The sequence below is a fragment of the Neoarius graeffei genome, chromosome 7 (genome assembly GCF_027579695.1).
Source record: "Neoarius graeffei isolate fNeoGra1 chromosome 7, fNeoGra1.pri, whole genome shotgun sequence".
Taxonomy (NCBI): Eukaryota; Metazoa; Chordata; class Actinopteri; order Siluriformes; family Ariidae; genus Neoarius; species Neoarius graeffei.
In genome coordinates, this window is record NC_083575.1 from 83434284 (window position 1) to 83461912 (window position 27629).

General features: G+C 41.9%; 1 protein-coding gene across 1 annotated transcript in view; it reads right to left on the minus strand.

Annotated features, from left to right (window-relative positions):
* smarca5 (SWI/SNF related, matrix associated, actin dependent regulator of chromatin, subfamily a, member 5) overlaps positions 1-27629 on the minus strand; it is a 54804-nt gene that overhangs the window by 14114 nt on the left and 13061 nt on the right. Inside the window, exons 4-19 of the mRNA XM_060926519.1 lie at positions 26929-27029; positions 18779-18879; positions 18467-18646; positions 18231-18386; positions 17928-18059; positions 7903-7971; positions 7684-7793; positions 7356-7582; positions 6952-7073; positions 5262-5414; positions 4587-4719; positions 4343-4491; positions 4111-4230; positions 1006-1113; positions 772-885; positions 508-630 (exon numbers count right to left, since the gene is read on the minus strand). Of these exons, the coding sequence (XP_060782502.1) occupies positions 508-630; positions 772-885; positions 1006-1113; positions 4111-4230; positions 4343-4491; positions 4587-4719; positions 5262-5414; positions 6952-7073; positions 7356-7582; positions 7684-7793; positions 7903-7971; positions 17928-18059; positions 18231-18386; positions 18467-18646; positions 18779-18879; positions 26929-27029 (2098 nt within the window). The remainder of the gene's footprint in view (positions 1-507; positions 631-771; positions 886-1005; positions 1114-4110; positions 4231-4342; positions 4492-4586; positions 4720-5261; positions 5415-6951; positions 7074-7355; positions 7583-7683; positions 7794-7902; positions 7972-17927; positions 18060-18230; positions 18387-18466; positions 18647-18778; positions 18880-26928; positions 27030-27629) is intronic.

Below are 27629 nucleotides of genomic sequence, written 5' to 3' on the forward strand. Positions count from 1 at the left end.
GCCAACTCCACCCAATGTGTCCACCCACTTCCAGCCAGCACGGTTCAGCGCAACTGTAGTCGAAATGCAACTCCAACAGCCCCGCTCAGCCCGACTCAGCACGGCACGGCTCAGCCCGACTCAGCCGCGTTTGTAGTGGAAAAGCGGCAATACATCATTCTTTATACCCAGTGTTGGGCACGCTACTTTCAAAAAGTAATTAGTTTTTTTTGTTCATGGAGAAAGACGTGCGTTGGCCGCAAGTTTGTCTTGCAACCTGAAAAAAAACGTAAGCGCCCATAGAGTTTGTTTGACATGACAAAGAATCTCTGCGGCTGGTCTGCGGCCAGTCTACAGCTTGAAAATCAGCACGTCACACGCGCGCCCTCCGTGCGTTTCTTGCACGTAGACCAGCCGTAGGAGCACGTACGGCCGGTTGTGACTGAGGCTAAAAATAATCTTAGCTCAACAGGTTATGAAAAACGCATTACACTAGTCTGAGAACACTAAGCAAGTGCACAAGGTTACCTGCGACAGGAGGTTCTCCTTCTCCTCCAGCTCTTCCTCATTGAGAGGTTCTGCTTCATCGATCTTCGCCTGCTCTTCCTTCTGCACCTGAGCAGCATTGGGTAGGTCAGGATTCCTTGGCACCTGATAATGAGAGTTAAAAACACAGGCTTTCTAAAGATGACTGCCTCTTTACAGACACAGCGTTCCCAAGTTTACCATGCAGCAATCCGAGAACCGCAGCCGAACAAATAATTCACGCAGAGAGAAAGGATAAAGATGCACCTTGTAGCCAATAGTTTTCCTGTAGTACAAGATCTCCTTCTCGAGCAGCTCAAAAAGCCGAGGTGGGAAGAACTGGAAGTCTTGAACGTTGGGCTGTTTGGGAGGCCGAGGAGCCTGAAGGAGAACGTAGGGAAAGTAGGAAGGACAGACTTGAAGTGTTTCTTTATTGCTCCACTGTGTAGTTTTTTTTTAATGCTTCGTTGTGGTTAATGAAGTAAAGCTGGTAGAGAATACCTTTGGTGCTTTAGGCTCACTGACACGTAGGGCCTCTCTGAAGTAGGCATCAACAGCATAGTTGGCTTTACGCTCCCTTTTTGGTGGTTCGATCCAGTTGGTGATGACCTGAGATAACAGTACAATAAATCTTATTTATAAGGAAGCTAAAAACTGTATATCAAATACATTAAGATTTATTCTTTATTAAAACCAAGAAATTCCCCGTGTCCGAAATCACTCACTCACTCGTTTACTACTCCCTACTCACTATATAGGGAATTACTATATATCGAGGACTATATAGTGAGCTCATTGATAAAATGGGGGAGGAGGGAAGATCTTGGACACTACTTCGTCACACCGTTATTTACGTCATTACCGTCACACAATTAAAACGTGCCAGATCAGTCGGCTGGTGGGTTTTCAAAATAAATACACGCATGTATTTGTGTGATAAATCCATATTATACTGAGCGTATTTCCCACATTAACAAACAAAGTACACTGCACCTGCTGGATCTTTCAGTTCTTTTAAATCAAGGCTGAATACTTTCTTCTTTGCCGCTGCCTTTTATTAAATCAAACTTGAGGCTTTTGAGTCGATTTCTTTCAGCACAACCGCAATGCACGATGGGATATATTGCTTTGGTTAGTGACCATCGGTTGTACACTACTTTTCGTGATGCATTGTGGGATACTTTGAGTGCACTCTTTCGGGTATAATAATTTTCACAGCACTACAAAATGGCAACCTTACTATATAGTCCACTATGTAGTGAGTAGGGAGCGATTTCAGACACAGGGATTGTGTTCTAGTTATTTAGTCTGATGGTTTGGAAGTAACAATCATTAGGCAATACTTCGTATTATAGTTAATTTCACTTTTACTTCAAAATTAAATGTTATTACACAAAAATATAAATATTACATTAATACAAAATATTTTTAAATGTATTTTGTAATTTATTACACAAATATGTATCAAAAATATTTTATATAGGATTATTAAAATATAATTTAAATATTTAACTGAATTTTATATATTTTTATAATTTAAAAAATATATATATTTTTATAATTGTATTTTATTTATAGCAATTTTATAAAATTTATATACATGGGTACAAGTATAACATTTTCAAAAACCTGAAAAGTCTGACAGTCATTTAAAAAAAAAATTAATTACAAGTTAAAATGGTTGTCTCACATGCAAACATTTATAATGTTAATAGTTATTATGATTTGCATATTCACATCAAATGTTGAATACATTTCATCAATTCATCTGAAATAATATTTCAAGTACAAGGCTTGATATTTCAAAAACATCTAGCAACTACTAATTTAAATGTTGAAACAACCATTCTTAATATGCTTTTGCTGTGATACCTTTTTTACAATATATACACAGCTTGAGTTAAAATAAGGGGCCGCATGTCTTGATGTCCTCAGAAACTCCTGGATTTCAGCAAACAACAAGATTCAGCTTTTTCCATATACAAAAATATCTATATTTTATAATCCATTACTGACTACAAATGAGTTTTCAACCTAACAACCACATTAGAAAAGATGATAAAAAGCTAACAAGCTTATTTCAAGACCTGCCTTACTTTTATTTAATAATTGAAAGATAATCAAATGTAAAAAAAAAAAAAAAAAAAAAATTCATAAAAGCAGATATTTGTGATGAATAATTTCAATTCTAGAAGAAAGCACATTGCATTTGCACATCACACAATATCAGATGATAATTTAAATCACCAATAAATGTTTTGAATTAATTCACTTATTACTACATAGCACAAAAATCAGAAAAGTGATTCGTCTCATCGGCGTGACTTAAGTCCCTTCTTCCCGCTGGAGCCGTACTTGATTGTCTTTGAACAGCAGTCACAATACGCAACTCCCGGGACGTCCGGTTTTCTCAGCCATATTCCCCATTTGTCACACTCGCTTAACCATTCCCATCTCAGTTTATTTCTAGACGTCTTTTCTAATTCTTTTATATTGGACCCTTCCGATAAAAACTTCATTTTGACATATTTTGATCAGCAACCAGAGGCAAAGCACTTGGATCTGTCGCAAGGGAGGGAAGCGAAATAAGGCTTATTATAAAAGCTGAAGTTTCATTGGACGGCAGTTAACAGTGAGCCAATCAAAAGCACCGCTCTAACTTGCACCAAAAGAAACGGCGACTCATGGGAATAGCTGTGTTGATTTGGTCGAACAACGTGCGTGAAACATATCACACATGTATAACACCGTGAAACAACGGGCTAGTCAGGACCGCTCGTTGGTGAGCGGCGTATAAATTGAATAAGGTTTGTGGCGAAGATGAGATGAAAAAGATGTGTCTCGTGCAGGAGACTGTACCGCGGTAACCCGGTAATACGCTGAGAGTGAGACAGTGAGAGGGCCACCCCCCCGGAAAATCTCAACGGATTTACACGATTTGGAAAAATGACTTTCAGAACCGAAAAAACCGGAGCTTCCGGCACATGCTGGAAAACTTGCACCCGTGTATATATTTATACATTTTATAAATATATTTATAAATTTCACAATATAATTGTCTCATCTCATTATCTCTAGCCGCTTTATCCTTCTACAGGATCGCAGGCAAGCTGGAGCCTATCCCAGCTGACTACGGGCGAAAGGCGGGGTACACCCTGGACAAGTCGCCAGGTCATCACAGGGCTGACACATAGACACAGACAACCATTCACACTCACATTCACACCTACGGTCAATTTAGAGTCACCAGTTAACCTAACCTGCATGTCTTTGGACTGTGGGGGAAACCGGAGCACCCGGAGGAAACCCACGCAGACACGGGGAGAACATGCAAACTCCACACAGAAAGGCCCTCGCTGGCCACGGGGCTCGAACCCAGGACCTTCTTGCTGTGAGGCGACAGCGCTAACCACTACACCACCGTGCCGCCCACAATATAATTGTATTAAATTTTATACATTTATATAAAATCTCTATAATTAAATTTTATATATTTTTATAAAAATAAAAAATACGTTTTTATAGGAGGAAAATATATTTTTCAAAAATAATATTTATGAAATTCCTCAGAGCGCCTTATAGGAGGTAAATTTAGTTTATGGTTACCTTTTTCTTCTCTCTGTAATCCTCGCCTTCGAAGTTGTACACGCTGTTTTCTGTGTCCATGGTGAAATTCCTCAGAGAGCCTTCACCAAGTGTGGACATCTTCTCCTTCATCTCCATTGTCTTAAAAGAACACAAGTTTAATTTTCAATTTCAATTAAAAGGCAAAACTCGCTTCATATTTTAGACCACCATCAAGTGCAGTAGATTCAGTTCACGTGCATGTGTTCCGTACCTTCTTTTCGCCTCTCTCCAGGATGACATCAATGTCTTCATCAGTAATTTCGCTCTCCTTGGAAGCAAAGACGTGAGTGGCGCCGTGCCGAATGATGGACAACATCTCGTCTTTGCCCAACTTGTTCATGCTTGGATCAACCAATCTACCTGGAAGTCGCAGGAGAGCAGAAGGTGGTTGAAAGAAAGCCCATGCTTTTGATTAGGACCTGAAAGCTTGGTCACTCGTCTTACAAGTTCCTCACCTTGCTGGATGACGATGGAGTCTAGACGTAGTTTCATTTCGGCACGTTCCACTATCCTCTCCTCTACGGTGTTCTCTGTAATGAAACGGAACACGCGGACTTGCTTCTTCTGACCAATTCTGTGAGCGCGATCCTGTAAAGCCAAAAAAATAGTCAATTGAAAAAAAAAAAAACACAACAGTCCAAGCAGGGGTGGCACAGTGGTGTAGTGGTTAGCGCTGTCGCCTCACAGCAAGAAGGTCCAGGTTCGAACCCAGCGGCCTTTCTGTGCAGAGTTTGCATGTTCTCCCCGTGGGTTTCCTCCGGGTGCTCCGGTTTCCCCCACAGTCCAAAGACATGCAGGTTAGGTTAACTGGTGACTCTAAATTGACCGTAGGTGTGAATGTGAGTGTGAATGGTTGTCTGTGTCTATGTGTCAGCCCTGTGATGACCTGGCGACTTGTCCAGGGTGTACCCCGCCTTTCGCCCATAGTCAGCTGGGATAGGCTCCAGCTCGCCTGCGACCCTGTAGAACAGGATAAAGCGGCTACAGATAATGAGATGAGTCCAAGCAGTCTTCACACCATGCAAAAAGTACATAATTTTATCCTGTTTAAACAAGTTCAAAGTTACTTGAAAAAGTCCTTCATTAACCTGAAAGGCAGTAATGAACCATTATTAATGATGTACACTGACCATGGCCTGCAGGTCCACTTGAGGATTCCAGTCAGAGTCATAAATAATGACCACATCGGCTGTAGCCAGGTTAATCCCCAGCCCACCAGCCCTAGTGCTCAGCATAAACAGAAACTTGGGGCTGTTGGGCTCATTAAAGACATTGATGGAGACCTGAGGAGATTAAGGAAAAACAACAGAGCCAAGGAAAAAAAATCATGAATTCATTAGAATATAAAACACTGCATCTCTCCCTCAGTAATTAAATTTTCGGGAGCCTGATTTAAAAACATTTAAGCAGCCAGGTGTTAAATGAAATTAACCATTTTGGTTTCCTGTATATTATTTAAAAAAAAAAGTGTTAATATTTCTGATGTATCTAGATGCAACTGAAACAAGAGTCAATCAGGAGATGACATTCCTCCACCCACATGAAACCCCACTCCAAATTTCCCCAAAGTTGAATTAGTTGCCATGGAAATATGGAAACAAATTTAAAAAAAAAAAAAAAAAAAAAAACAGAAATCCCAAAATGTCAAAAGGCACAACTCCTCTAGTCATTTCACATAACTGAGGTTTAGTGGGGGGGGGAGAATCCTAATAGTTTGAGTTACGCTCCGGAAACTAAAATGTTTACAGACAGAGCAATTGCTATATCCCCCCCCACACATTATGGAGCACTTGCATGTGACGTCACAGCCGATCCAGATTGTGACAGACGCCATCTTGTCGGTCAAACGCCATATTCCGCCTTCTACTTCTGCTTTTACTTCTACCTTTTCTTCTGGAAAACCCTACTATATACAATTCTACTACAACGGCTGCGGCTACAAGCTCTCCCTACCTGTGCACGTTTATGTTTTTTGTGTGTATTTTTGCGTGTTGTTCGTCTGTACCGGACTTCAATATCCACTACAACCGTATGGACTTACTGGACATTGGTTTCCAGCAGAAAATGACGGTTTGTAGCGATTTCCATCGCATGCACAACATTCCGGACGAGATAGCGAGACCAGCGGGGTCTCCGTGGATTGTTATCGGAAGCAAAGCGAAGGAGGCGGTGCCGGGAGCGGAAGCAAAAGCGAGGCTGCAGAGCCGGCCTGTTGACTAAGCTCAGAAAACAGCCACTCAAACCTCCACTGCTAAGCCTCTACCTCTCCAACGCCAGATCCATGTAAACAAGACGGACGATTTGGAATTACCTTATTCTATTCTATAATCGGCTGGTCAGTGCTATACTCAATACTTAAGTGACTTACCCATCCAATGAGGATTCTTGTTTACAAGATGCCACATCTGAGTCGCTGACAAATCCTGAATTTCTGTAAAGATAACTGTCCAGAGATTTATAGGCACGCAGTGCTTCACCACTGAACAGCGAGGGAAAGTTAAATGAGGTAATTATACACGTCCGGGTATTCCGCTGGCAGTTCAAAATCCGGTCGTGAAAACTCCGTACGGAAAGCCATAAGGGTCACTAATCTGTAGATCGTTTATTTTAGACATATATCTAGTTATCTGTTCATTAGAAAAATGAGCCGTGTAGTCCGTCGGTTGAAATTGATCCATTCTGTACACGAGTGCAGCAGTATTCAGCGGTGTTTTTGACCAACAAGATGGCGGTTGTGTACTTTCCGGTCACGTGACTGCAAGATCTCTATATGCCGGGGGGGGGATGATGATAATGGCGTTCCCTTAAAATTGGGCGTACCTGTCTCTCCTCGTGAGGCGTTTGTCCATCCAGGCGGCAGTAACCATAGTTACGCCACATACAGTAGTCTTCCAGAATGTCCAGCATCCTGGTCATCTGGCTGAAGATCAGCACACGAGAACCTTTCATCGTGGAGAGAGATTAGATTAAACCAGGAGCATCAAACATTGTTAAGTGGGATGGATTTAAAAAAACAAACAAAAAAAAAAAACCTGTCGTAGACTAAACTTTAGTTTCTGGAAAAGGTGCGTTCTGAATGACAATTTTAATATAGAAGGCAGATTCTAAATTCATTCGGTGGGCCGGATGAAGGTTTTTTTTTTAATTACAGCTTCCAAACACACAGTTATTCTACTTTGGTGCCTGCAAGATAGATCTGATCTTCACCACGTATACCAGCTTACCTTGCTCCTTCAGCTTGGGCAGCAGTTTATCGAGGACGGCCATCTTGCCGCTGTTGACGACAAGATGGAGGTCAGTGGTGTACGGTGGGCCGGGCTCTGCGCCATCAAACAGGTACGGGTGATTACAGCACTTCCTGAGCTGCATCAGAACGTTCAGCAGACGCATCTTATCCATCTTCCCTGCCGAGTTCAGGATATCAATGTCCTTCATCAAGATTTTAGTGTACCTGTAGGGAAAGATAACAAGCCCCAGGTAATCAGTTTTGCTTTCCCAATATCAGGGATGTTTCTTCACCATTTTGACACTTCTGTAATGATGTTTCCATACCATTCTCTCTGCATCTTGCTGAGCCCAACGTACATCTTGACCTCTTTTTTCGGAAGCAGCGATTTCTCCACGTCAGCTTTGATACGCCTCAGCAGAAAAGGACGCAATACCTACACGGTTAAAATGTTTAAATAAAAAAAAATTAAGTTTAGCGTCGTTTCTATTAAAAATACACCCTTGCGCATGCTCAATCATAATTCGGGGGGGAGGAATACTCACAGTGTGTAAACGCTCAACCAGTTTCTGGTCTCCAAGACAGTTATTTGTGTCAAACCAGGAATCAAAGTCCTACAGGTTGGAAATAGGAGACAAAAGTTAAATAGAGATCTCAAAACAAAAACAGACTTCATGCAGATTTAAACTAGCTGAGTTTTTCCCGGGAATAAAAAGTGCAGCTGCTTTAAAACAATAAGGCTGCAAGTGTGTCTACATGTACACAAGCGAGCCACTCTTGAAGCCAATCAGATGTACAGCTCCGTTAATTACATTAATATTGTTGTTTGGACCCTGCGCCCCCCACGGGTCCCAACCCCCCTACACGCAACAAACCCACACAGGCATGCAGGCACTAGGACCATGCGGAAAGTGCGCCTGCTCAAAATATGAGTATGAGTGATTTCTTCAGACACGCTCTATATTAAAGGAACAGTCCACCGTACTTCCATAATGAAATATGTTCTTCTCTGAATTGAGACGAGCTGATCCATACCTCTCTGAGCTTTGCGCGACCTCCCAGTCAGTCAGACGCGCTGTTACTCCTGTTAGCAATGTAGCTAGGCTCAGCATGGCCAATGGTATTTTTTGGGGCTGTAGTTAGATGCGACCAAACTCTTCCACATTTTTCCTGTTTACATAGGTTTATATGACCAGTGACATGAAAAAGTTCAGTTACACAAATTGAAGGTATCAATGCGCTGTCGAAGCGCGCAGAAGGTGTTAGTACGCCTGTCATTATAGTGCGGACTTTCCATAGCATAGAAAATCGCCACGTTTCAATTTGTGTAACTGAACTTTGTTTCATGTCACTGGTCATATAAACCTATGTAAACAGGAAAAACGCGGAAGAGTTTGGTCGCATCTAACTACAGCCCCAAAAAATACCATTGGCCATGCTGAGCCTAGCTACATTGCTAACAGGAGTGACAGCGCGTCTGACTGACTGGGAGGTCACGCAAAGCTCGGAGAGGGACGGATCAGCTCGTCTCAATTCAGAGAAGAACATATTTCATTATGGAAGTACGGTGGACTGTTCCTTTAAGATTAGCTAACGATGTGTTACATCTTCAAGTTAGCTAAAACGAGCTCTACCGTAAAAATTGTTCGAATTATTGTTCCAAAATAAATACGAAGACATAAATGACTCCTTTAAAGGAGAACTGAAGGCAAATTTATCATCATCAAAACTCTATTTCTCATTTTATTAAATATCGGAATGCATTTTTGATCGCTATTTTGTCACTGCTATAGCAAGTTATGAGTGTTTGAAATATGTTGTGTAATACCAATCCATATGTCAAAGCGATGGCCGTAAACGAGATTTGTCGAGACCTGTGCGAGACATGGTAGGACGGAAGTAAAATGTACAGCGGAAATCAAAGTGACCGACATCTGCTAACGTTGTCAAAAGACGCGCGCGCCCTCTTTCGAATGCTGACGTAATCAAGCCGGAAGTTTTGTTTGTTTTGATAGCGATCAGGAAAGTTTGAAAAAAGTAGGCAGCAATCGTCATTTAAACTCGTTTTTGTGCAATATTTCGTTTGGAAAACAGTTTTCAAAATGGCGGCGCTGACACCTGGCTGACACTTCTTCACGTTTCAAAGTCTCGCACAAGTCTCGTGAAGATCGCGCGGATAAGCGACGCCTGCCGTGGACCAAACGAACTAAAAATTCAACATGGCTAAAAACCGAATAGGCCGATAAGTATAATATTTAACGGCAATTAGTTGCCAATACGAGTCACGATATAAGGTTACTAAAACCGAAAACGTAATTGAATAACACGTTAATTAAGAAATAAAGCAAGTTTAAAAATGACTTCAGTTCTCCTTTAACTGTTTGTTCAAGTCCAAATGCTCTGTAATAGGGGCCACCGGGAGGGATCCTGCACGTGACCATCCTCATCCAGCAGCCCCCAAGCCAGTAAACTTAGAAGAAACACTGGAAACAACATATATAGAAGGAGTGCCCAGGATCAGTGCTTTGTAACCGTTGGTAATTCTTTAGAACTGGCGAATTCAACTGAGAACTGATCAGAACGTCAGGGGTTCAAACCTAAGCCAGTGTTTTATACACACTGTACACCAATGACTGCCAGGCATCCTCCCCAGCTCAAACCTTTTTTAAGTACGCCGACGGCACAGCACTAATGGGCTTCCTACATTCTGACACCTTATCCGTTGAAGGTTTTGAAAGGGAGGTTCAGGGTTTTATTAGGTGGTGTACACACAACTTTTTATTGGTCAATGTTAAAAAGACAAAGGAAATGGTGATATATTTTAGCAAAAAAGGAATACCTATCTCCCCATCCAAGATTAATGGCGAACAGATAGAGCGGGTCTCATCTTACAAGTATTTGTGACCCCTCACTGAATCCAGGGACGCATGTCGGCCGAAACGAATCCGAGATGATCACAACAGAAGCATTTTTTTTTCGAAATTTGTGATTTTCGTTTTTTTCCATCATGTGCAAGTTGAGATCTTGAAGAATGCAATCAGTATTTCAGATAATAGATTGTTTTGTTGGAAAAAGCATACATTTTTTGTTGCAAATTGTCTCATTTTTGTCAGGACTGTAGCCTGCTGGGGGGTGTGGGTAAATTACCATATGGGCCATTCACATGATGATTTAAGTCTTTTGTTGTTTTTTTTTCGTGAATCAGCTGTATGATACAAGCTGAGCTCGTGGCTACTTAGCTGCATACAGGCATGTGATTTCACTATGGAATGAGCAAGCTAAACAGAGCGCAGAGGAGCTGAAACACCGCGACACAAACAGACACACAGTATTTACATCAGAGATCACCATTTCTAGCAAAAAAAACCCACAACCTCGTTTTCCAGATTGAATGGAATACTTGAATGATCAGATGATACACGGACCGTTCTAGGATTACATTCCATCGGAGGCATTGGTGTGTGCAAGGCGCCGTTTCTCTTTCTGATGGGGTAAGTTTATTAATCTAAGGCTGTGTGGTTATTTTTGCATGTAACGGAGAGTGTTGTGGTTTGGTTAAGCCTAGGTCACAACCGGACGTACGATTTTTTTGGCCGTGCGATTTTTGGCGTTTCCCAAATTGCTGCGGTTTTTTTTGTTCATGGAGAAAGATGCGCGTTGGCCGCAAGTTTGTCTTGCAACCTGAAAAAAAAGTAAGCGCCCGTAGAGTTTGTTTGACATGACAAAGAACCTCTGCGGCCCGTCTGCGGCCAGCCTACGGCTCAAAAATCAGCACGTCACACACGCGCCCTCCGTGCGTTTCTTGCATTTTTTGCACGTAGACCGGCCGTAGGAGCGCGTACTGTACAGCCGGTTGTGACCGAGGCTTTACATGAAACTAGCGTTGTGTTAGTTGTGTCATCATCGTGCTATCTTTCTTTCTTACGGTGTGAGTAATTTTTCAACCACAAAACATTAAAGTATACTTTAGGACTTATTTTTGTACTTCATAATTGTGTTGGGCATACTTTGCATGGAAGGAAAATTGACGTGGTGATCTTTGTTTACATGAAAGTAGTATCGTGCTAGCTCGTAGGGGGTAGGGCTTTCCTTAATGTCATGCAGATGAGCAGCATTATGTGCCCGCCCTGCACCCAGAGTAGCTGAGATGGAAAACTCTGAGGGCGATTTTCTCCCTTTCCTGTTTTAAGAGGTATACACTTTCAAAAGGCCACACATTCTTCAAATATTGTCAGATCTCCACATGGAAGGCATCATAGGAAAGCTTAGAAACTGTACTTTCTGAATCTGTCAGTAACTCAAAATGCCCCCGGGCAGACATGTGTCCCTGGATTCCGTTATCTGACACATTTGGGAATAGAGATAGATGATAGATTGTGTTTTAACCAGTGTGCACAGACTAAACGTAAGAAGCTACAACAGAGGATGTTCTTTCTTAGGAAACTCAAAGATTTTAGATTAGACTGCAGTATTCTCCAATTGTTTTATAAATCACTTTTACAGAATATTTTATCATTTGGGCTAATCTGAGTCTATGGAAATATGCACGTACAGGACCACAAAAAATTGCAGCGCATCATTAAATCCAGGACTGTGAAATAGAAATGACAAAATCTGAGGAAACAATTTTAGCAGGGGGCCTGGGGGGGGGGCGCAGGGCCCCAGAAGCTGAACAGATTTTGTGTATGGACCCTTTTCACGTGACGTCACGACAAACACGGCCGCCATTTTGGACGTGTACTACCAGTAGTTTACCACAGCCAGCATTGAGGAACGGCAGCAAAGAAAGTTTTTACTTTCAGCAAGACTTCCATCATGCCACTATATTGTTGTGCACCTGGATGTAGTAACCATCAACACACAAGGCAAGGTTTATCATCATTTTATCGGATCCCGACGGAGAAGATGGATAGCGGCCATTAACAGATTGGCAGCTCTCGGCATACCAGCACTTGTGTAGTGACCACTTTGTTGGAGGCAAGACGAATAAAATTAGCCAGAAAAGGCATTACATTGCTGTTAACATTCTGTGGCGGCGAGTGTGTAACCAAATAGGCTAAAATAACCCATTGTAACCTCTTTGTTTTTCTGTAGTAGCTATTGTTGACTAGCTAATGTCAACAAGTAGCTAGTATGTTACTGTAGCAATGTTTACGTTCAGTCATTTGGATGACTGTTAAAACCTTTCAGTCTCAAGTTTTTCCTTTACTGTATTTACTAGTTTACTCTAATTATGATCCGGCAGCTATTTACACCGGATCCAGTATAAATAGCTGCCGGAGCCAACGTCCGAGGTGCCAGAGTGCGCTCCGGCTTGCTCCCCCTCAAATTAAGCAGCGCGCGCCGGCTTGCTCCTGGAGTGCTCCAGTCGAGGTTGCCCTCAAATTAAGCAGCGCGCGCCGGCTTGCTCCCGGAGTGCTCCGGCCGAGGTTGCCCTCAAATTAAGCAGCGCGCTCCGGAACCTCGGCCGGAGCGCTCCTGGAGCAAGCCGGAGCGCGCTCCGGAACCTCGGACGTTGGCGTGTATGTGTATGGCGATGGGTTTTTAACGACATAGGTATACAGATCATGTGGGCCGAAATCAGGTAAAGACGAGGGCTTGGTGTACTTCCGTACGTCAGTGAACAATCCTGGTGGAAGCAGGTAAACGTCGTTCTCTAAGCCTGCTAACCTCAATTTTTGCAAATACCTCTCCCTCTGCTCGCCCTGTAAATGCCCTACGTCGCTGGATAGTGAAGGTGTTTTCTGCATCTCGTTCCTTTTTCTTTTATGTTTTTCGTTTGTCGCCTTCCTCGCATTCAAACTGATTCGAGCCGAAGTCCACTACATGTCCAAAATGGCGGTCGCGTTTACGAAGGTCACGTGACTGAAAAGGGTCTATATTGATAGATTTGAAGCATCTCCTGAAAGCAAATATTTTCTCAACCATGCCATTCAATTTGAACTGTTATTATTATGTTGAAATAATACAATTTGAACTGATTTACCTTTTAACTGATAAGGGTTCACTTGAAGAATGAAAATATATCATCAATAACATACCTCATATTGTAAATTCACTCATATTCTTGTGTCGATTTGTATCAATTCACTGGGTCCCATAATGTCTTTTCCAGGGGGGAAATTCTAGACTGACTATTAAATAATAGTCACTAATGTTCTTGTTTTTGACAGGGATCCCAGCAGTAATTGAAAAAAATAGAGGAATGTAAGAAACTATCAGCAGGGGTCAAGGGGGCTGCAAGCCCCCTGAAGCTGTTGAGATTTTAACATTTAAAAGATGCTACAGACACATTTTTTTACATAGATTTAACATAGAAAAGCAACAGAATTTAACAATAATGTGTATCTATTTGATGCCATATTTTGTAATCAATGACATAAGTGGCAAAAAAATTTTTTTATAAAAATTAGATGAAAATGTAGCTTTGAAGAATATACTTCTCCTAACCCAGACACTGTTCCGCTATCTCTTTTATGGACGATATCTTTTTTCCACGACATATTGAATTAAGTTGAACGCATTAGAAACAAAAGCACGAACAGAGTTAAAACACATTTTCTAGCAAACGGGCGCAGCCGTATTGTTTTCTCATTCTATCGCGTACAGTCTCGCGGTATTTACATCAATTTAACTTCCGAGTGTTCCCGAATGTCAACGAGAACAAACGAAGCTGACAAAAACATCGCTAAACAAGCAAACCAAATCAGAACGTATTCTGCTGGTCTTTTTACTTAAACATATTTTTAACGGATATACAAGAGATTTTAAAAAAAAAATAAAAAATACCCACCACACCACCACTTTGGCTAGAAAAATAGCGGAATTCCGCTAAATAGCGGACGTCTGGGATCCCTGTTTTGAACTGATTCAATACCAAAATGTCTTTCTTGTTCATGTTAGGCAGATTCTAGTCAAAAACTATATACAACTATTTACAAGTCAATATTTATATTTATTTCCTTTTCTTTGTTAGCAGTTTCTTCAGCTTAGAAAGCCTACTCTTTTCTTTCTGACTTTCTATATGGCTGTCCCTTGCTCTTTTGGTCTCTCTTTCATTACATATTTCATGATAACAATGAACATTATGAACAATAACAAGTTAAAACTACATAAATAATAAAATGTGAACAAGATGGTCTACCTGGTAATCTATAGTTCAACAGCTTCAATTTCACGTTTTTTTCCTTTAACATGGTCAACCAAACGTGTTCTTCCACCAGAACCGTACTTCACATCCTGATGGCACAAGATGCGGTAAGCTTTCCCCGGTTCTTTCATCTTCCGTATGTGCTCATGGAGATATTCACTACCGGCTTTAAACTCCAGCCATCGCCAATTCCATGGATTTTTGATGCCGTTTTCCTTGTCAATGTTTTTGACATCGTCGGTCTCACCGTCCTCCCTCTGAACGATGTCCCTCCGTGACGCTGACATACCGCGAAATTCTCCTTTTCAAAACCGTTGATATCGAAAGCGTGTTTAAAGAGCACAATGGTAAAACGAAAAGAACACAAGATTCGCGCCGTGGTTTGTAAGCATGGCACAAATGCCGTAAACTGGTCTGTCATTGTCGCAAAAGAAAAAAAAAAAAAAAGATACCAAAAAAATTACAATGTCGTTACAGAAAGAACAATTTGCCGTAGGCTCTTTCCCAGACTCGCCGGCTCGGTGACACTCGCTGTATGAGACTACTAGCGGTCGGTAGACAACAACCCTTACCCCCCCCCCCAATTTGTTATTGCAAAATTAGATGATTTGCTAAAATTATATTTTTGGCAGCCAAATTCGCGGAATTCCGCGGATTTTTCACAGCCCTGTAAATCAGCCAGCCGGGTTATTGGTGTGGACCAGACATCTGCAGTCGAGCTGTACAATGAGCTTATTTTAAGGTGGTGTTTACATTAGACCGTATCCGTCTCATTTTCGTCGCGGATGCACTGTCCATTCACATTAAAACACCGGGAAACGACTCCACAGGTGGAACAACTTGAATCCGCCAGGGCCCACGTATTCAACCCAGTTCGTATCTGATCCGGTGCTGTGTAAATATTGAGATATGAGGAAACGCAGTGCTGAGCTCTAGCTGACGTCGTCATTGGACAACGTCACTGTGACATCCACCTTCCTGATTCGCTGGCGTTGTTCATGCCACGTTGGTCATGTGACGCGACTGCTGAAAAACGGCGCGGACTTCACTTCCTGCTATTGTTTCCGCCTTGTATCACCTTTTTGTTTTTCATTAGAGTATAAAAGTATGAATATAATGCTTTGCCATTCTTAATGTTGTTCATGGTAAGATGCAAATACTGCCCATTGTGTAGTTATGATTGTCTTTAGGCTTGCCATCCTTCCACTTGCAAGTGGTGAGTGACTTGCGCATGCCCGATATGCACTGGGATCACACACACAGCGGCTCAGTCCCGAATCACTGCTCGTGCGCTTCACTCGCGCGCTCTGTGAGCTGCGCAGGGCCGGAGTGCGCACCCTCCAGAGGGCACTCGCTGTTCAGGGCGGAGTGATTTGGAGCACAGCCGCTGAGGAGGAAGCGCTGAGCCGCACTGACACATTTCAACTTACGTGCCGTCTAATTAGTCATGTGATTAGCGTATCCGTGTATTGGCGTTGCTGTGTGCACGCTAATCGTTTTAAAAACGTTAATCTGATGATCCGCTGATACGGTCTAATGTAAACACCACCTAAGAAAGATGGATCAAATTTTAACTGACCCAACACATCCTCTATTCCCAAAGTTTTTAAGAAGCACCAGGTCTAATAACAGATTTCTGCAGAAGCCAATCAGGACAGCGAGGTACCACAAATCATTTGTACCCACAGCAATAAGACTATACAATAACAAACCAAAAACACCTGTTGCACTTTAGTTGACTCATCTGTACAAATTCCCTTTTATGCATTTTATTTATTTTATTTTATGTAGCGCACAGTTTTTATCTTTTGTTTTTATCTCATCACACCTTTTATCGCAGATTTATTTTAATGTGGTATGTCTATTGTCTGTCTGTCTGTCTATATGTCTTTCGTATGTTTTGAGGAGATGTGCAATATGGACCACTTGAGTTTCCCCCTGGGGGATAATAAAGTTTACCTTGACGCCCCTCCAAGCTACCAATTGAGGTTTTTCACCTGACGTCACAGGGTCACGTGACGCCCCGGTGTCCGCCATTTTGAAGGTCAAGCTAGCTAATGTCAACAATATAGCAGCTGGTATGTTACTGTAGCAATGTTTACGTTCAGTCATTTGGATGACTGTTAAAACCTTTCAGTCTCAAGTTTTTCCTTTACTGTATTTACTAGTTTACTGTAATTATGATCCGGCAGCTATTTACACCGGATCCAGTGTAAATAGCTGCCGGAGCGCGCTCCGGCTTGCTCCCGGAGTGCTCCGGCCGAGGTGCCGGAGCGCGCTGCTTAATTTGAGGGGGAGCAAGCCGGAGCGCGCTCCGGCAGCTATTTACACTGGATCCGGTGTAAATAGCTGCCGGATCATAATTACAGTAAACTAGTAAATACAGTAAAGGAAAAACTTGAGACTGAAAGGTTTTAACAGTCATCCAAATGACTGAACGCAAACATTGCTACAGTAACATACCAGCTATGATGTTGTTGACATTAGCTAGTGCTAACAGCTAGCTGCTAGTGCATTGCTACAACACAGACACCGACCCTAATAATACAGTTCTTGGTCACTGCCTGGTAACAGCAAATTTATAACGGGCCAGGTCTCAACAGACTAAGAAGTTATTTCAATGACATTTAATAACATTTTGTTTATCCTGAGGACCGAAAGTAAATGAAAATGTGAACAAACCTTAGCTGTAATAAGATGGCGACCACCGGCTCCAGGGACGACCCGCTGATGTAGGCATGTTACCCAGCCTGATACAAAATATTTGTAGGCATCCAAACTCTTATACGCTTTCAGATCAATACCTGTGTATGGCGATGGGTTTTTAACGGCATAGGTATACAGATCATGTGGGCCGAAGTCAGGTAAAGATGAGGGCTTGGTGTACTTCCGTACGTCAGTGAACAATCCTGGTGGAAGCAGGTAAACGTCGTTCTCTAAGCCTGCTAACCTCAATTTTTGCAAATACCTCTCCCTCTGCTCGCCCTGTAAATGCCCTACGTCGCTGGATAGTGAAGGTGTTTTCTGCATCTCGCTCCTTTTTCTTTTATGTTTTTCGTTTGTCGCCTTCCTCGCATTCAAACTGATTCGAGCCATGACGTCCAAAATGGCAGTCATATGACTTGGTCACGTGGGTGAAAAACCTCAATATTGGGGCTATGAGCAAGGCCTTAACCCTTTTTGCTGACCCTGCGCTCTAATTTGCCAAGAAAAGCATTTGACTGTCCTGTAATATACAGTATGTGCGAGAAATAAAGACTACTTGTTCTCGTATGATCCGAGCGTGTATACGTTGATTTCACTTTGAAAAGTCTGACTACATGAATGCTTTGTAACATTTAGGAAACACACCATTTTGCTGAGTAACATTTTCATTCTGCGAAAGCTCGATCGACATGCTGCGGTTAGTTAGGAAGCTACCTCGGAGGAGTTGAAGACATCAGGCAGGAGGAAGTTGAGCAGGGCCCACAGCTCGTGTAGATTGTTCTGTAGAGGGGTTCCTGTGAGCAGCAACCGGTTGGTAGTCTTGAACTCTCGCACAATTTCTGACAGCTATCGGACAGGCAGGCAAAAATTTACATTCGCAAACTGACCTTATTAAAGTAAAGAAGATCAGACTTTCTGGTAAATTCATCAAGAACAGAAAATAAAATTTACAAGAGAAAGTATTGCTTTTGTTTTTTTTTTTAATACATATTCAATAACAGATTATAAAGTGCAGACCTTTGATTTTTCGTTCTTGATACGATGAGCTTCATCAATCACCAGGTATCTCCAGTTAAACTTCTTAAAGACAGCCCTCTCAATGATGAGCATTTCATAGGAAGTGACGCACACGTCCCACTCTCCCGGCAACAAAGTGTCACGGATGAAAGCCGTCTACAAGCAGAAAGGAAAGTAAAGCAGTTAGTCGTGTTGTGTCTAAACATTCCCACAGAGTCGAAGTCCTCGTCGCTCACCCTCTCGTCCCGGTCTCCGATGAGGCAGACGGCTCGGAGCGAGGGCACCCAGCGCTTAAACTCGTTCATCCAGTTATACAGCGTGGACTTGGGAACCAGAACCATGTGAGGCCCGGGGATGTTCCTGTAGTGTTTCATGTAGCCCAGGAGAGAAATGGTCTGGAGAGTCTTTCCAAGACCCTGAAGAAGAAACAGAGCAGAGAAGAGAAGAGAGATTTTCACTTTTGATGCGCCGTTACTGAACTTACTAATGTTCCCCGCCTCCTCATAGTGCACGCAAAGGGTTTTAAAGTAAGGAGCAAAGCGTCATACCATTTCATCAGCCAGGATGCCGTTGATTCCATTCTCATACAGTGAAATCAGCCAGTTCAGTCCACGGATCTGATAATCTCGGAGTTTGCCCGTTTTCACATCTGTATGAAAAACAAATCGCGCTCGACGTCAAAGTTCCCAACTAACAACAAAGGAGCAGCCTTTTATTTTTGACACACGTACACTCAAGCACAGTGACATTCCTCCTCTGCGTTTAACCCATCTGTAAGGCCCCAAAAAAAAAAAAAAAAAAAAAAAAAAAAAAAAAAAAAAGTGTGTTTCCGGTTACCCGACCGACCCTAATCCGTACCGCCCGACCCTAAACTTTTTTTCCGTTTTTTTCCCAGTCACGACATTTACATATAACCCAACCGCGTGAACCGGAAGTTTTGTCACTCACTGGGAAAATGGCGGCTGCCATGTTCTCACATGTGGTCGTGGCGATTGAAATTGATCCTTGTAAACTACATTGGCGGCATTAAGGCATTGACATAATTTTCAAAACTGTTGACTGTGCGAGACATTTTTTACCACTACCATAGTGAACACGGTAAAGGGGAAATCTTTCAAAGCAAGGCCTCCACAGATCCGGACATAAACTCGCCAACGAAATATTTTGATGTGGATCCTGGTCTTATAATTGGTGACCTTGTGGCCAATTTTGGCGTAAAAAACTTAAAGTATACTTGTATCCCAGTGGACAACCCTTTGGAAACGGCTGCCAACGAAGCTACAGCGAAGACTATCGACGCTTTTCAGATTCTCATGGCGAGAGGACGCGAGTTTCCACCGAAGACGACCAGTAGGTGCGTATAGATAAATCTGAAAATTGCTGAACGTGTGTCCAAGTCAAAACGATTTTCTAGCATGATCTAGCAAAGGATTAGCCATGAAGCTATCCCTTAGATCCCCCAACCCACAAATATTTAATAAATTAAAGAAGAACCCTGAAATTATAAACATAAATTTGTATTTGTAAAATCACATTTTAAAAAGTGCATGAACATTAAAAGCATTACATTACCTTAAATATATAAATATACATCAAATATATCTGTACAATTAGAAAAAGGGGATTGGTGAATTCGTAGACAAAGTGAATTCGTAGATAGAAATTCGTAGACGAAATGTAGGGGAATTCGTAGACACCTTTTTTTTTTAAATGGTGCAATATCAGAAAGGAGGTGCACTGAATCAATAAATTATGAACATGACAATAATTATAAATATATGGCCAAAAGATCAAATTTCTAAATACTGTCCTAGTTTCATAGCAAAACTGTATGTAAAAGTAATATTTATCATGTTGCTATCAAAAGTGGATTCCTATATATACACTATTCTGAGAATCAATTTTGCCAGGTACCCAGTTATACAGCTGGGTGGACTGAGTGCAATGTGGATGAGGTGTCTTGCCCAGGGACACTACGCAGTTTGAGAAACCAGGTTACAAATTTTTGGTGTCTCCACCAGGATTCGAACCCGGGTCTCTGCAGTGACAGGCCAGCATGCTAACCATTACACCACTGTGAATGCAGTAAGCTGTTGTTCTTCACCTTTATAACCATAGACCCTGAACTGAAACAAACACGGTGTATTGAGCTGTTATATTTACAGAAAAATTCATGTTAAAAGGTGTCTCATGCTGCATCAGAGTCATCAGAAGGTGGTAACTCAGGTGACCTGCAAAGAAATTCATTATATTTTGTGAAATTATTCCTGTCTAAATATAGGTTATGGCAGTCATCTTGAAAAAAAAAAATTCAAAAAAAAAAAAAAAAGCCTGCCTACCTACCTACCCTAGTTTTGAAATCTACATTAACCGGAAACACTTTTTTTTTTTTTTTTTTTGGCCTAACGAAAGAACACACAAGTGAGCAATGAGCTCTCACACACACACAGAGCAGTGGGCAGCTATGCTACAGCTCCCAGAGAGCAGTTGGGGGTTCGGTGCCTTGCTCAAGGGCACTTCAGCCATGATACAGAGGGAGGGGGAAGCGCTGTTCATTCACCCAACTCCCTTCAAAATTTTTCCTGCCTGTCCTGGGACTCGAACCAGCAACCCTTTGGGCCCAAGACTGCTTCTCTAACCTTCATGGCTGACAAAGGGGCACTAAGAACCTTAGGCTGCATTCACACCGGTGTGTTACATATGGTACAGATCATATTAAGCAAGGAATAAAACATTTGGTGGCATGCTGTTACAGGAAAACAATTAAGGGTGGGGCAGAATTCCTGCTTCAACTCCCAACTTGATCATTTTCTAATATCACCACATCCTAAAATCTTTTATTCCTCTTACACCAGAGCGATTTTTAAACATTTATTCAGGAACATGTCGTATTTTGTCCATTTATAGTTAATGTTGTACAATGTCTGCAAAACAAGATGGCTCCTGTTATCACTGGTTATAGCAGCTATAAACATCATGACCTCACTAGAGATGGCGAAAACTAAAAAAAATCTTGACCGACCACCGAGCCTCATTAGCCGGTTAACCTATGAGTTTAACAGGGATGCAAACGGCGCGCCTTTTAGCGGATGCCGCCTTTTTCACGGCTGAATCGTGCAGATCCGATTTTTTTTTGGGGGGGGGGGGGGGGGGGGGGGCGTTGGAGTGTCTGAATAATTTCAACGGCATTTGCTTATTTAATAATTTTAATACAGAATTTACTCTGATGAAATTATTCAGACACTCCGACACCCCCCCCCAAAAAAAATCGGATCTGCACGATTCAGCTGTGAAAAAGTCGGCATCTGCGCCTTTAGTTTGTGTGGAGAGATATGATCTGCAATAACATGCATTGTTGGCTACAGACCGAAACATACTTTCAGAATGCACTGGCCAAGGCAGGACTAAACTCCATGTGCCTTCTAATAATAATATAAAAAAAAAAAAACAGAATAGTAATTTGTAAGCTAAAAAGCCTGTCTCTACACTTTTCTCTCACCGAGTGGCAGCTGTTTTCAACTGGGACGGGAGGGCGGGACATGACTGAATGGGTGTTTCTGATTTGTCAGCTGTCTTCAACTGGGGCGGGAGGGCGGGACATGACTGAATGGGTGTTTCTGATTTGTCAGCCGTCGTCCTTACACCGCATGGCATGCCCCAAGCGTTTACAACACAGAATTGCAGGTTCTCCGCTCCAAAATCGGCAGCTTCAAAACGATTGATTTTTTTTTTAACCGACAACCAAAAAAAAATAAAAATTAACCGGTTGACGTTGATTCGGTCAACCACCGGTCAAACGGTCATCGGTTAACATCCCTAGACCTCACCAGCCTCTTTTTTCCCTTTCTGAGACAAAAAAAAAGCTGCAGCTGAGGAAGAAATCAGAAACTCAAGACTTCTGTTGTTGTAGAAAACTTAGATTTCTACAAAGCATTGAAACAGGAGTCCCCTTCCATATCTCACACACACACACACACACACACACACACACACACACACACACACACACACACACACACACACAGCACTGTGCAAAAAGTCTTAAGCACATATAAAGAAATGCTGTAGACCAAAAATGGCTTAAAAATAATGAAATGAAATGTTTCAGCATTAAAACTAGATAGAACTTGACGCCAACGGTGTCGATGGGGATGCCTCCGCCTGGTAGACTACACGCCTTATTAAGTTGTGATTTGGGGATGGACATTTGACCTCACAGCAATCTTGACCTGTGACCTTTTAACCTCAAAATCTCATCAGTTCATGTTTGTCCCAAAGCGCACAAATGGTGAAAGTCTGGTGAAATTCCTTTCATTTTGGAGATATTGTGGTCACAAGGTTTTCGGACAGACCTCACAGTGACCTTGATCTCAAAATCTCATCATTTCATCTTTGTCCCAAAGCTCACAAATGGTGAAAGTCTGGTGAAATTCCTTTCATTAGCCTTTGAGATATCGTGTTCACAAGGTTTCGGGACGGACGCATGCACGCATGGACAACCCGAAAACATAATGCCTCCTACACCTTAAGGTGGCGGAGGCATAAAAAATAATAAATGAAGCAGTCAATATTTGGTGTGAGACGACTCTTTGCTTTAAAAATACATAGTAGTCGTCTCAGGTACAGTGAGTGCAGTTTTATAAGGAAATGAGCTGTAGGTTTTACTGAGCATCTTACAGACCCAGCCGCAGTTCTTCTGGACACTTTGACAGTCACACTCGCGTCTTCATTTTGCACCAAAACCCAGCAGCCTTCATTATGTTTTCTTTTTTAATCTAAAAAGTGCTCTCGTACGTAATATGCTGCTCAGATACAAACTTTTTTTTCCTGTAACATTTAATTTTGTGCTGAAAATGAACATTTGGAGCTCTAAAATGTTTTTGTGCTGACTCGATAATGTCTCATCTCATCTCATTATCTCTAGCCGCTTTATCCTGTTCTACAGGGTCGCAGGCGAGCTGGAGCCTATCCCAGCTGACTACGGGCGAAAGGCGGGGTACACCCTGGACAAGTCGCCAGGTCATCACAGGGCTGACACATAGACACAGACAACCATTCACACTCACATTCACACCTACGGTCAATTTAGAGTCACCAGTTAACCTAACCTGCATGTCTTTGGACTGTGGGGGAAACCGGAGCACCTGGAGGAAACCCACGCGGACACGGGGAGAACATGCAAACTCCGCACAGAAAGGCCCTCGCCGGCCACGGGGCTCGAACCCGGACCTTCTTGCTGTGAGGCGACAGCGCTAACTACTACACCACCGTGCCGCCCACTCGATAATGTAGAAGTCATAAAATAGAAATGTATAACAGTTTGTGTGGGGGGAAGGGGAGGGGGAAAAAAAAAAAAAAAAAACACACACACACACACACACACACACACACAGGTGCCTAAGACTTTTGCACAGTACTGCATCTCCTTCCAGAAAACTTCACCATTACATACATGTCAACCTATACAGAATGTCCGTATTTTATACGGATTTGATTCAATAAACGTAGTATACGGGCATACAAATAAAGTTATACGGATTCTTTAAAAAAACTTCAATATTTATTTAGAGCTATAATCAATTCCCACGATGATAAAAGAGCGCATAACATTTACAAACGTACTGTACACCACAGAAAGCACAGACAAGGGGCGTCGTGGCTCAGGTGGATAAGGCACCATACCATAAATCCGGGGACCCGGGTTCGATTCCGACCCGAGGTCATTTCCCGATCCCTCCCCGTCTCTCTCTCTCCCCCGCTCATTTCCTGTCTCTACACTGTCCTATCCAATAAAGGTGAAAAAAGCCCAAAAAAATTCTTAAAAAAAAAAAAAGCACAAACAGCCAGTAAAGAGTCTTATGAAATCGCGCGTTATCTTGTGGTAGCGAGACTTCGTTCCACTTTTGATCATGCGCACACCGCATTGCGAGAATCCCGCCAACCGGGAAGTAACATTTTGTTTGAAACGCGTATTTCCACCTGAGTGACTTTCACTAGCGACTGAAAAGCATGGATTAAAGCAAAAAAAAAAATTATTTGACTGAAAATTTACGGGGGGGGGGGGGGGGGGGGGGGGGGGGGTGTTATGGGTGGATTTCGATGAAATTCTACGAATGATTAACTTAGAACTGATAACTTAGAACTGATAACTTATTATCAATTAATTAATGGATTAATATATTCAATTTATTGCACTTTCTTTCCATTGCTTCCGTATATTATTTTTTTGTGGCAAACCACACAAATGCAAGCGCCTGGAATGTTTAGTTTTTTGCACCATGAACTAAATGGCTTTCCGTTTTCACCTATTTCGTACAGCCAAGCCCACCTCCACTTGTTTTACACCTTTATCGATGGCAGACACATCAGTGCCTTCTTTCATGTAAAGCGCATCCATGCTGCCGAAACCGAAAGCAGAATGACATGCTCCTCTATGCTCGACGTCAATATAGAAAAAAATTTGGATCTTCGCTTAAATTAAAATTGGGGTTTGACCTTACTTTGTGTTGAATACGACTTCAAAAACAATTCAAGATTTTATTAAGAGAAATATTGTGGCCAACACGAGTGTTAAGTTACCTAAAAGATCGCGTGAAGTTGGCTGCTATCTACTTTGCGTTCGTTCTCATTTTCCTCCATCATTTCATAGGCCAGAAACAGATGTTTTGACGTAATTTAACTTAGTAGGCTATGATTATTATTTAACCGTAGTCTTCTAGACATTTTGACTGTTTGGGGCATTGAACGCTGGTGTATGATTTTCAGGGAATAAAGTTTAGCGCATGTCGGAACATCATTGCGCTCGCAGCCTCCAACTCCTCAAACGGCCTTTAAATTGTGATACAACGTAGGCTATAAGCAGTGATGGGAATAACAGCGTTAGAAATAAACGGCGTTACTAACGGCGTTACTTTTTTTAGTAACGAGTAATCTAACTAATTACTTTTTACATCGTTATAACGCCGTTCCCGTTACTTACAATAAAATACTATGCGTTACTTTATTAAAACTGTTCTCATCTGGCACGCTGCTCATTCAGCCTTTCTTTACTCTGCTTTCGTGTGGGGCGGGGAGACGCGAGACAACGGCACAGTAAGCCAATCAGAGTAGATTTGGACAACATAGATACGTAGGTAGGCCACGCCTACTGCACGACTGTGCGCTCTTTCAATCGGAAGACACAGCGATGGCGAGCGGTCAGCCCAGCACTGCGCTTTCACACTGGAAATACAGCCATTACTTTTCATTACTTGAAATAAAAGGCGCGAGTGTTTACGTGCAATGCACATTATGTCGAGGAACAAAGTGTTTGTCCTCGTCAGTGGCCAGTAATTAGTAACGATTTTAATAACTACAAAAATATATTAAATTTGATAGATGTCTTCTCACATTGTCCCACAAAAATATTAATATAGTGTAGATAACGTTACTAATTGGTTCTGTTAAGTGTCCATTTCAGTCATTAAACACATTTAACATTCACTTTTATTATGATTACACTAATTGAATTTGATTTTTTTTGAGGGGGAACAAAATGTAACGGAATAATTACTTTCCCTGGTAATTAGTTACTTTTATGACAAAGTAACTCCGTTACTAACTCAGTTACTTTTTGGGAAAAGTAACTATAACTAATTACTTTTTGAAAGTAACGTGCCCAACACTGGCTATAAGGCACGGTTCTAACATACCTTACACATTGGCCTAACGAAAATAATAATTGTTGGGGCGTCTGCTGATTTGTTAGCTATAAATTTAGGTCTAATTAGGTCTAATTTTTTTTAACAGCTCTATTTCTATATGTCCAGGTTTGAACCAAGTCATTTTGGCAAGATTTAATTTAATTTAATACAAAACAGAAATGGTCAGACACAAGCACGCCAAGCACATGGGAATGTATTTTGCCAATTTTGACAGCGCATGTTTTTTTAATGCCGCACTGTAGACAGCGAACGTTTAAACATGATCAAACATAGGAAATGGATGACACAAAGCTCAAAAACAAAAAAGTGAAATAAAGCCTGCTGACAGTTGATGGTGTTGCAACACATCAGTGTTATAACCCAATCTCTACCCAACCACCCGTCATTTTAATTCTCCTCGGATCAGCACCGACCTCACATTTGGCCTTGGGAGAGTTCAGTTGACGGAAATCCGTCACACGACGGAAAACTTTAATCCATGGAAAAGATTCTGAATGGGCACTCCGGCAAGATCAACACAGACACTTGCTGTGACATGCAGCCTCGTGAGGTATTGGTGCAGAGTGCTAAAAAAAAGCTGTCATGGAGTACAATTTAGAACATTAGAGTGACACTTTGTGTTTTTGTCGAACATTAGAGCTTTGTATTCATTCTGAAGGTTTATTGTTATTAATATTGAATAAAAAGTAACTTGGATACATCATTGTTAATTATCATTCAAATTTTAGGTAAATTATTTTAATTTGCATCTTATACGGATTTTATAAAGGAAATACGCATTTTGGAGGTTGGTTATACAGGTTTGATTGACCAAAGGTTGACATGTATGCCATTATGTGCATGTTTAAAGTTATGTATTATGAGGAGCATCTGCCCAAGTCGACTAATTCAGTCAATACTGCACACACAAGCCACTCACTATTACTTCTGCAATCCATGGAATGAAATTGTACGACTAAAATCTCAAGCATGAGTGTGGGAAGGTTTTAACTTACAGGATGGAGACTCGTCAAAGCGTGTGCACACGTTGGCAGCCTTACTGCTCTCACTGAGCAGCTCCTCATCCTCCTCCTGCTCAGTGCGACGGTGACGGTTACTGCGAAAACCAAAGGGTCAGTCGGTGTGAGCAAACAAAGACACAAACCTGACGAGCATCACGGTCAAACACTACGTTCAGACTGCAACCTGAAACGACCCATATCCGATTTGTTGTGAAATCCGATTTTTTTGTTAGGCCGTTCACATTACCAATTATATGAGACTTGTATGCGATCTCCAATATGAACGGAAAACGACCCAAAAGTGTCCTGTATGCGCAAATTGACACGTAATAAGCACATCTAGGAAAAAAATACAAATCACCAATGACAATTTCCAGAGCCATAAGCAGGGTTTTTTCTAGGAAAATTTAGTATGAGGGCGCTCACCATGGTGAGGGAGCGAAGCGGGGGGGGGATGGTGCCGGTTGTCCCCCCCTCTCCGCCGTGCGAAGCCTTTGAAAAATTGAGGCTACAATGGGACATTCTGAGGCTATCTGAGAGGGAAATTGTAACAAATTGTCTGTCAACATTGAAAAAAAAAGAAGTAATCTTCTGCCCCGGACAGTCTTTGGCTTTCTTCCGCTTCGTGCCGCGGGATGACATCTTTAAATGCCCAAGTGTCGTCAAAAACAGCTCGCGAACTACTTCTGTCAAAA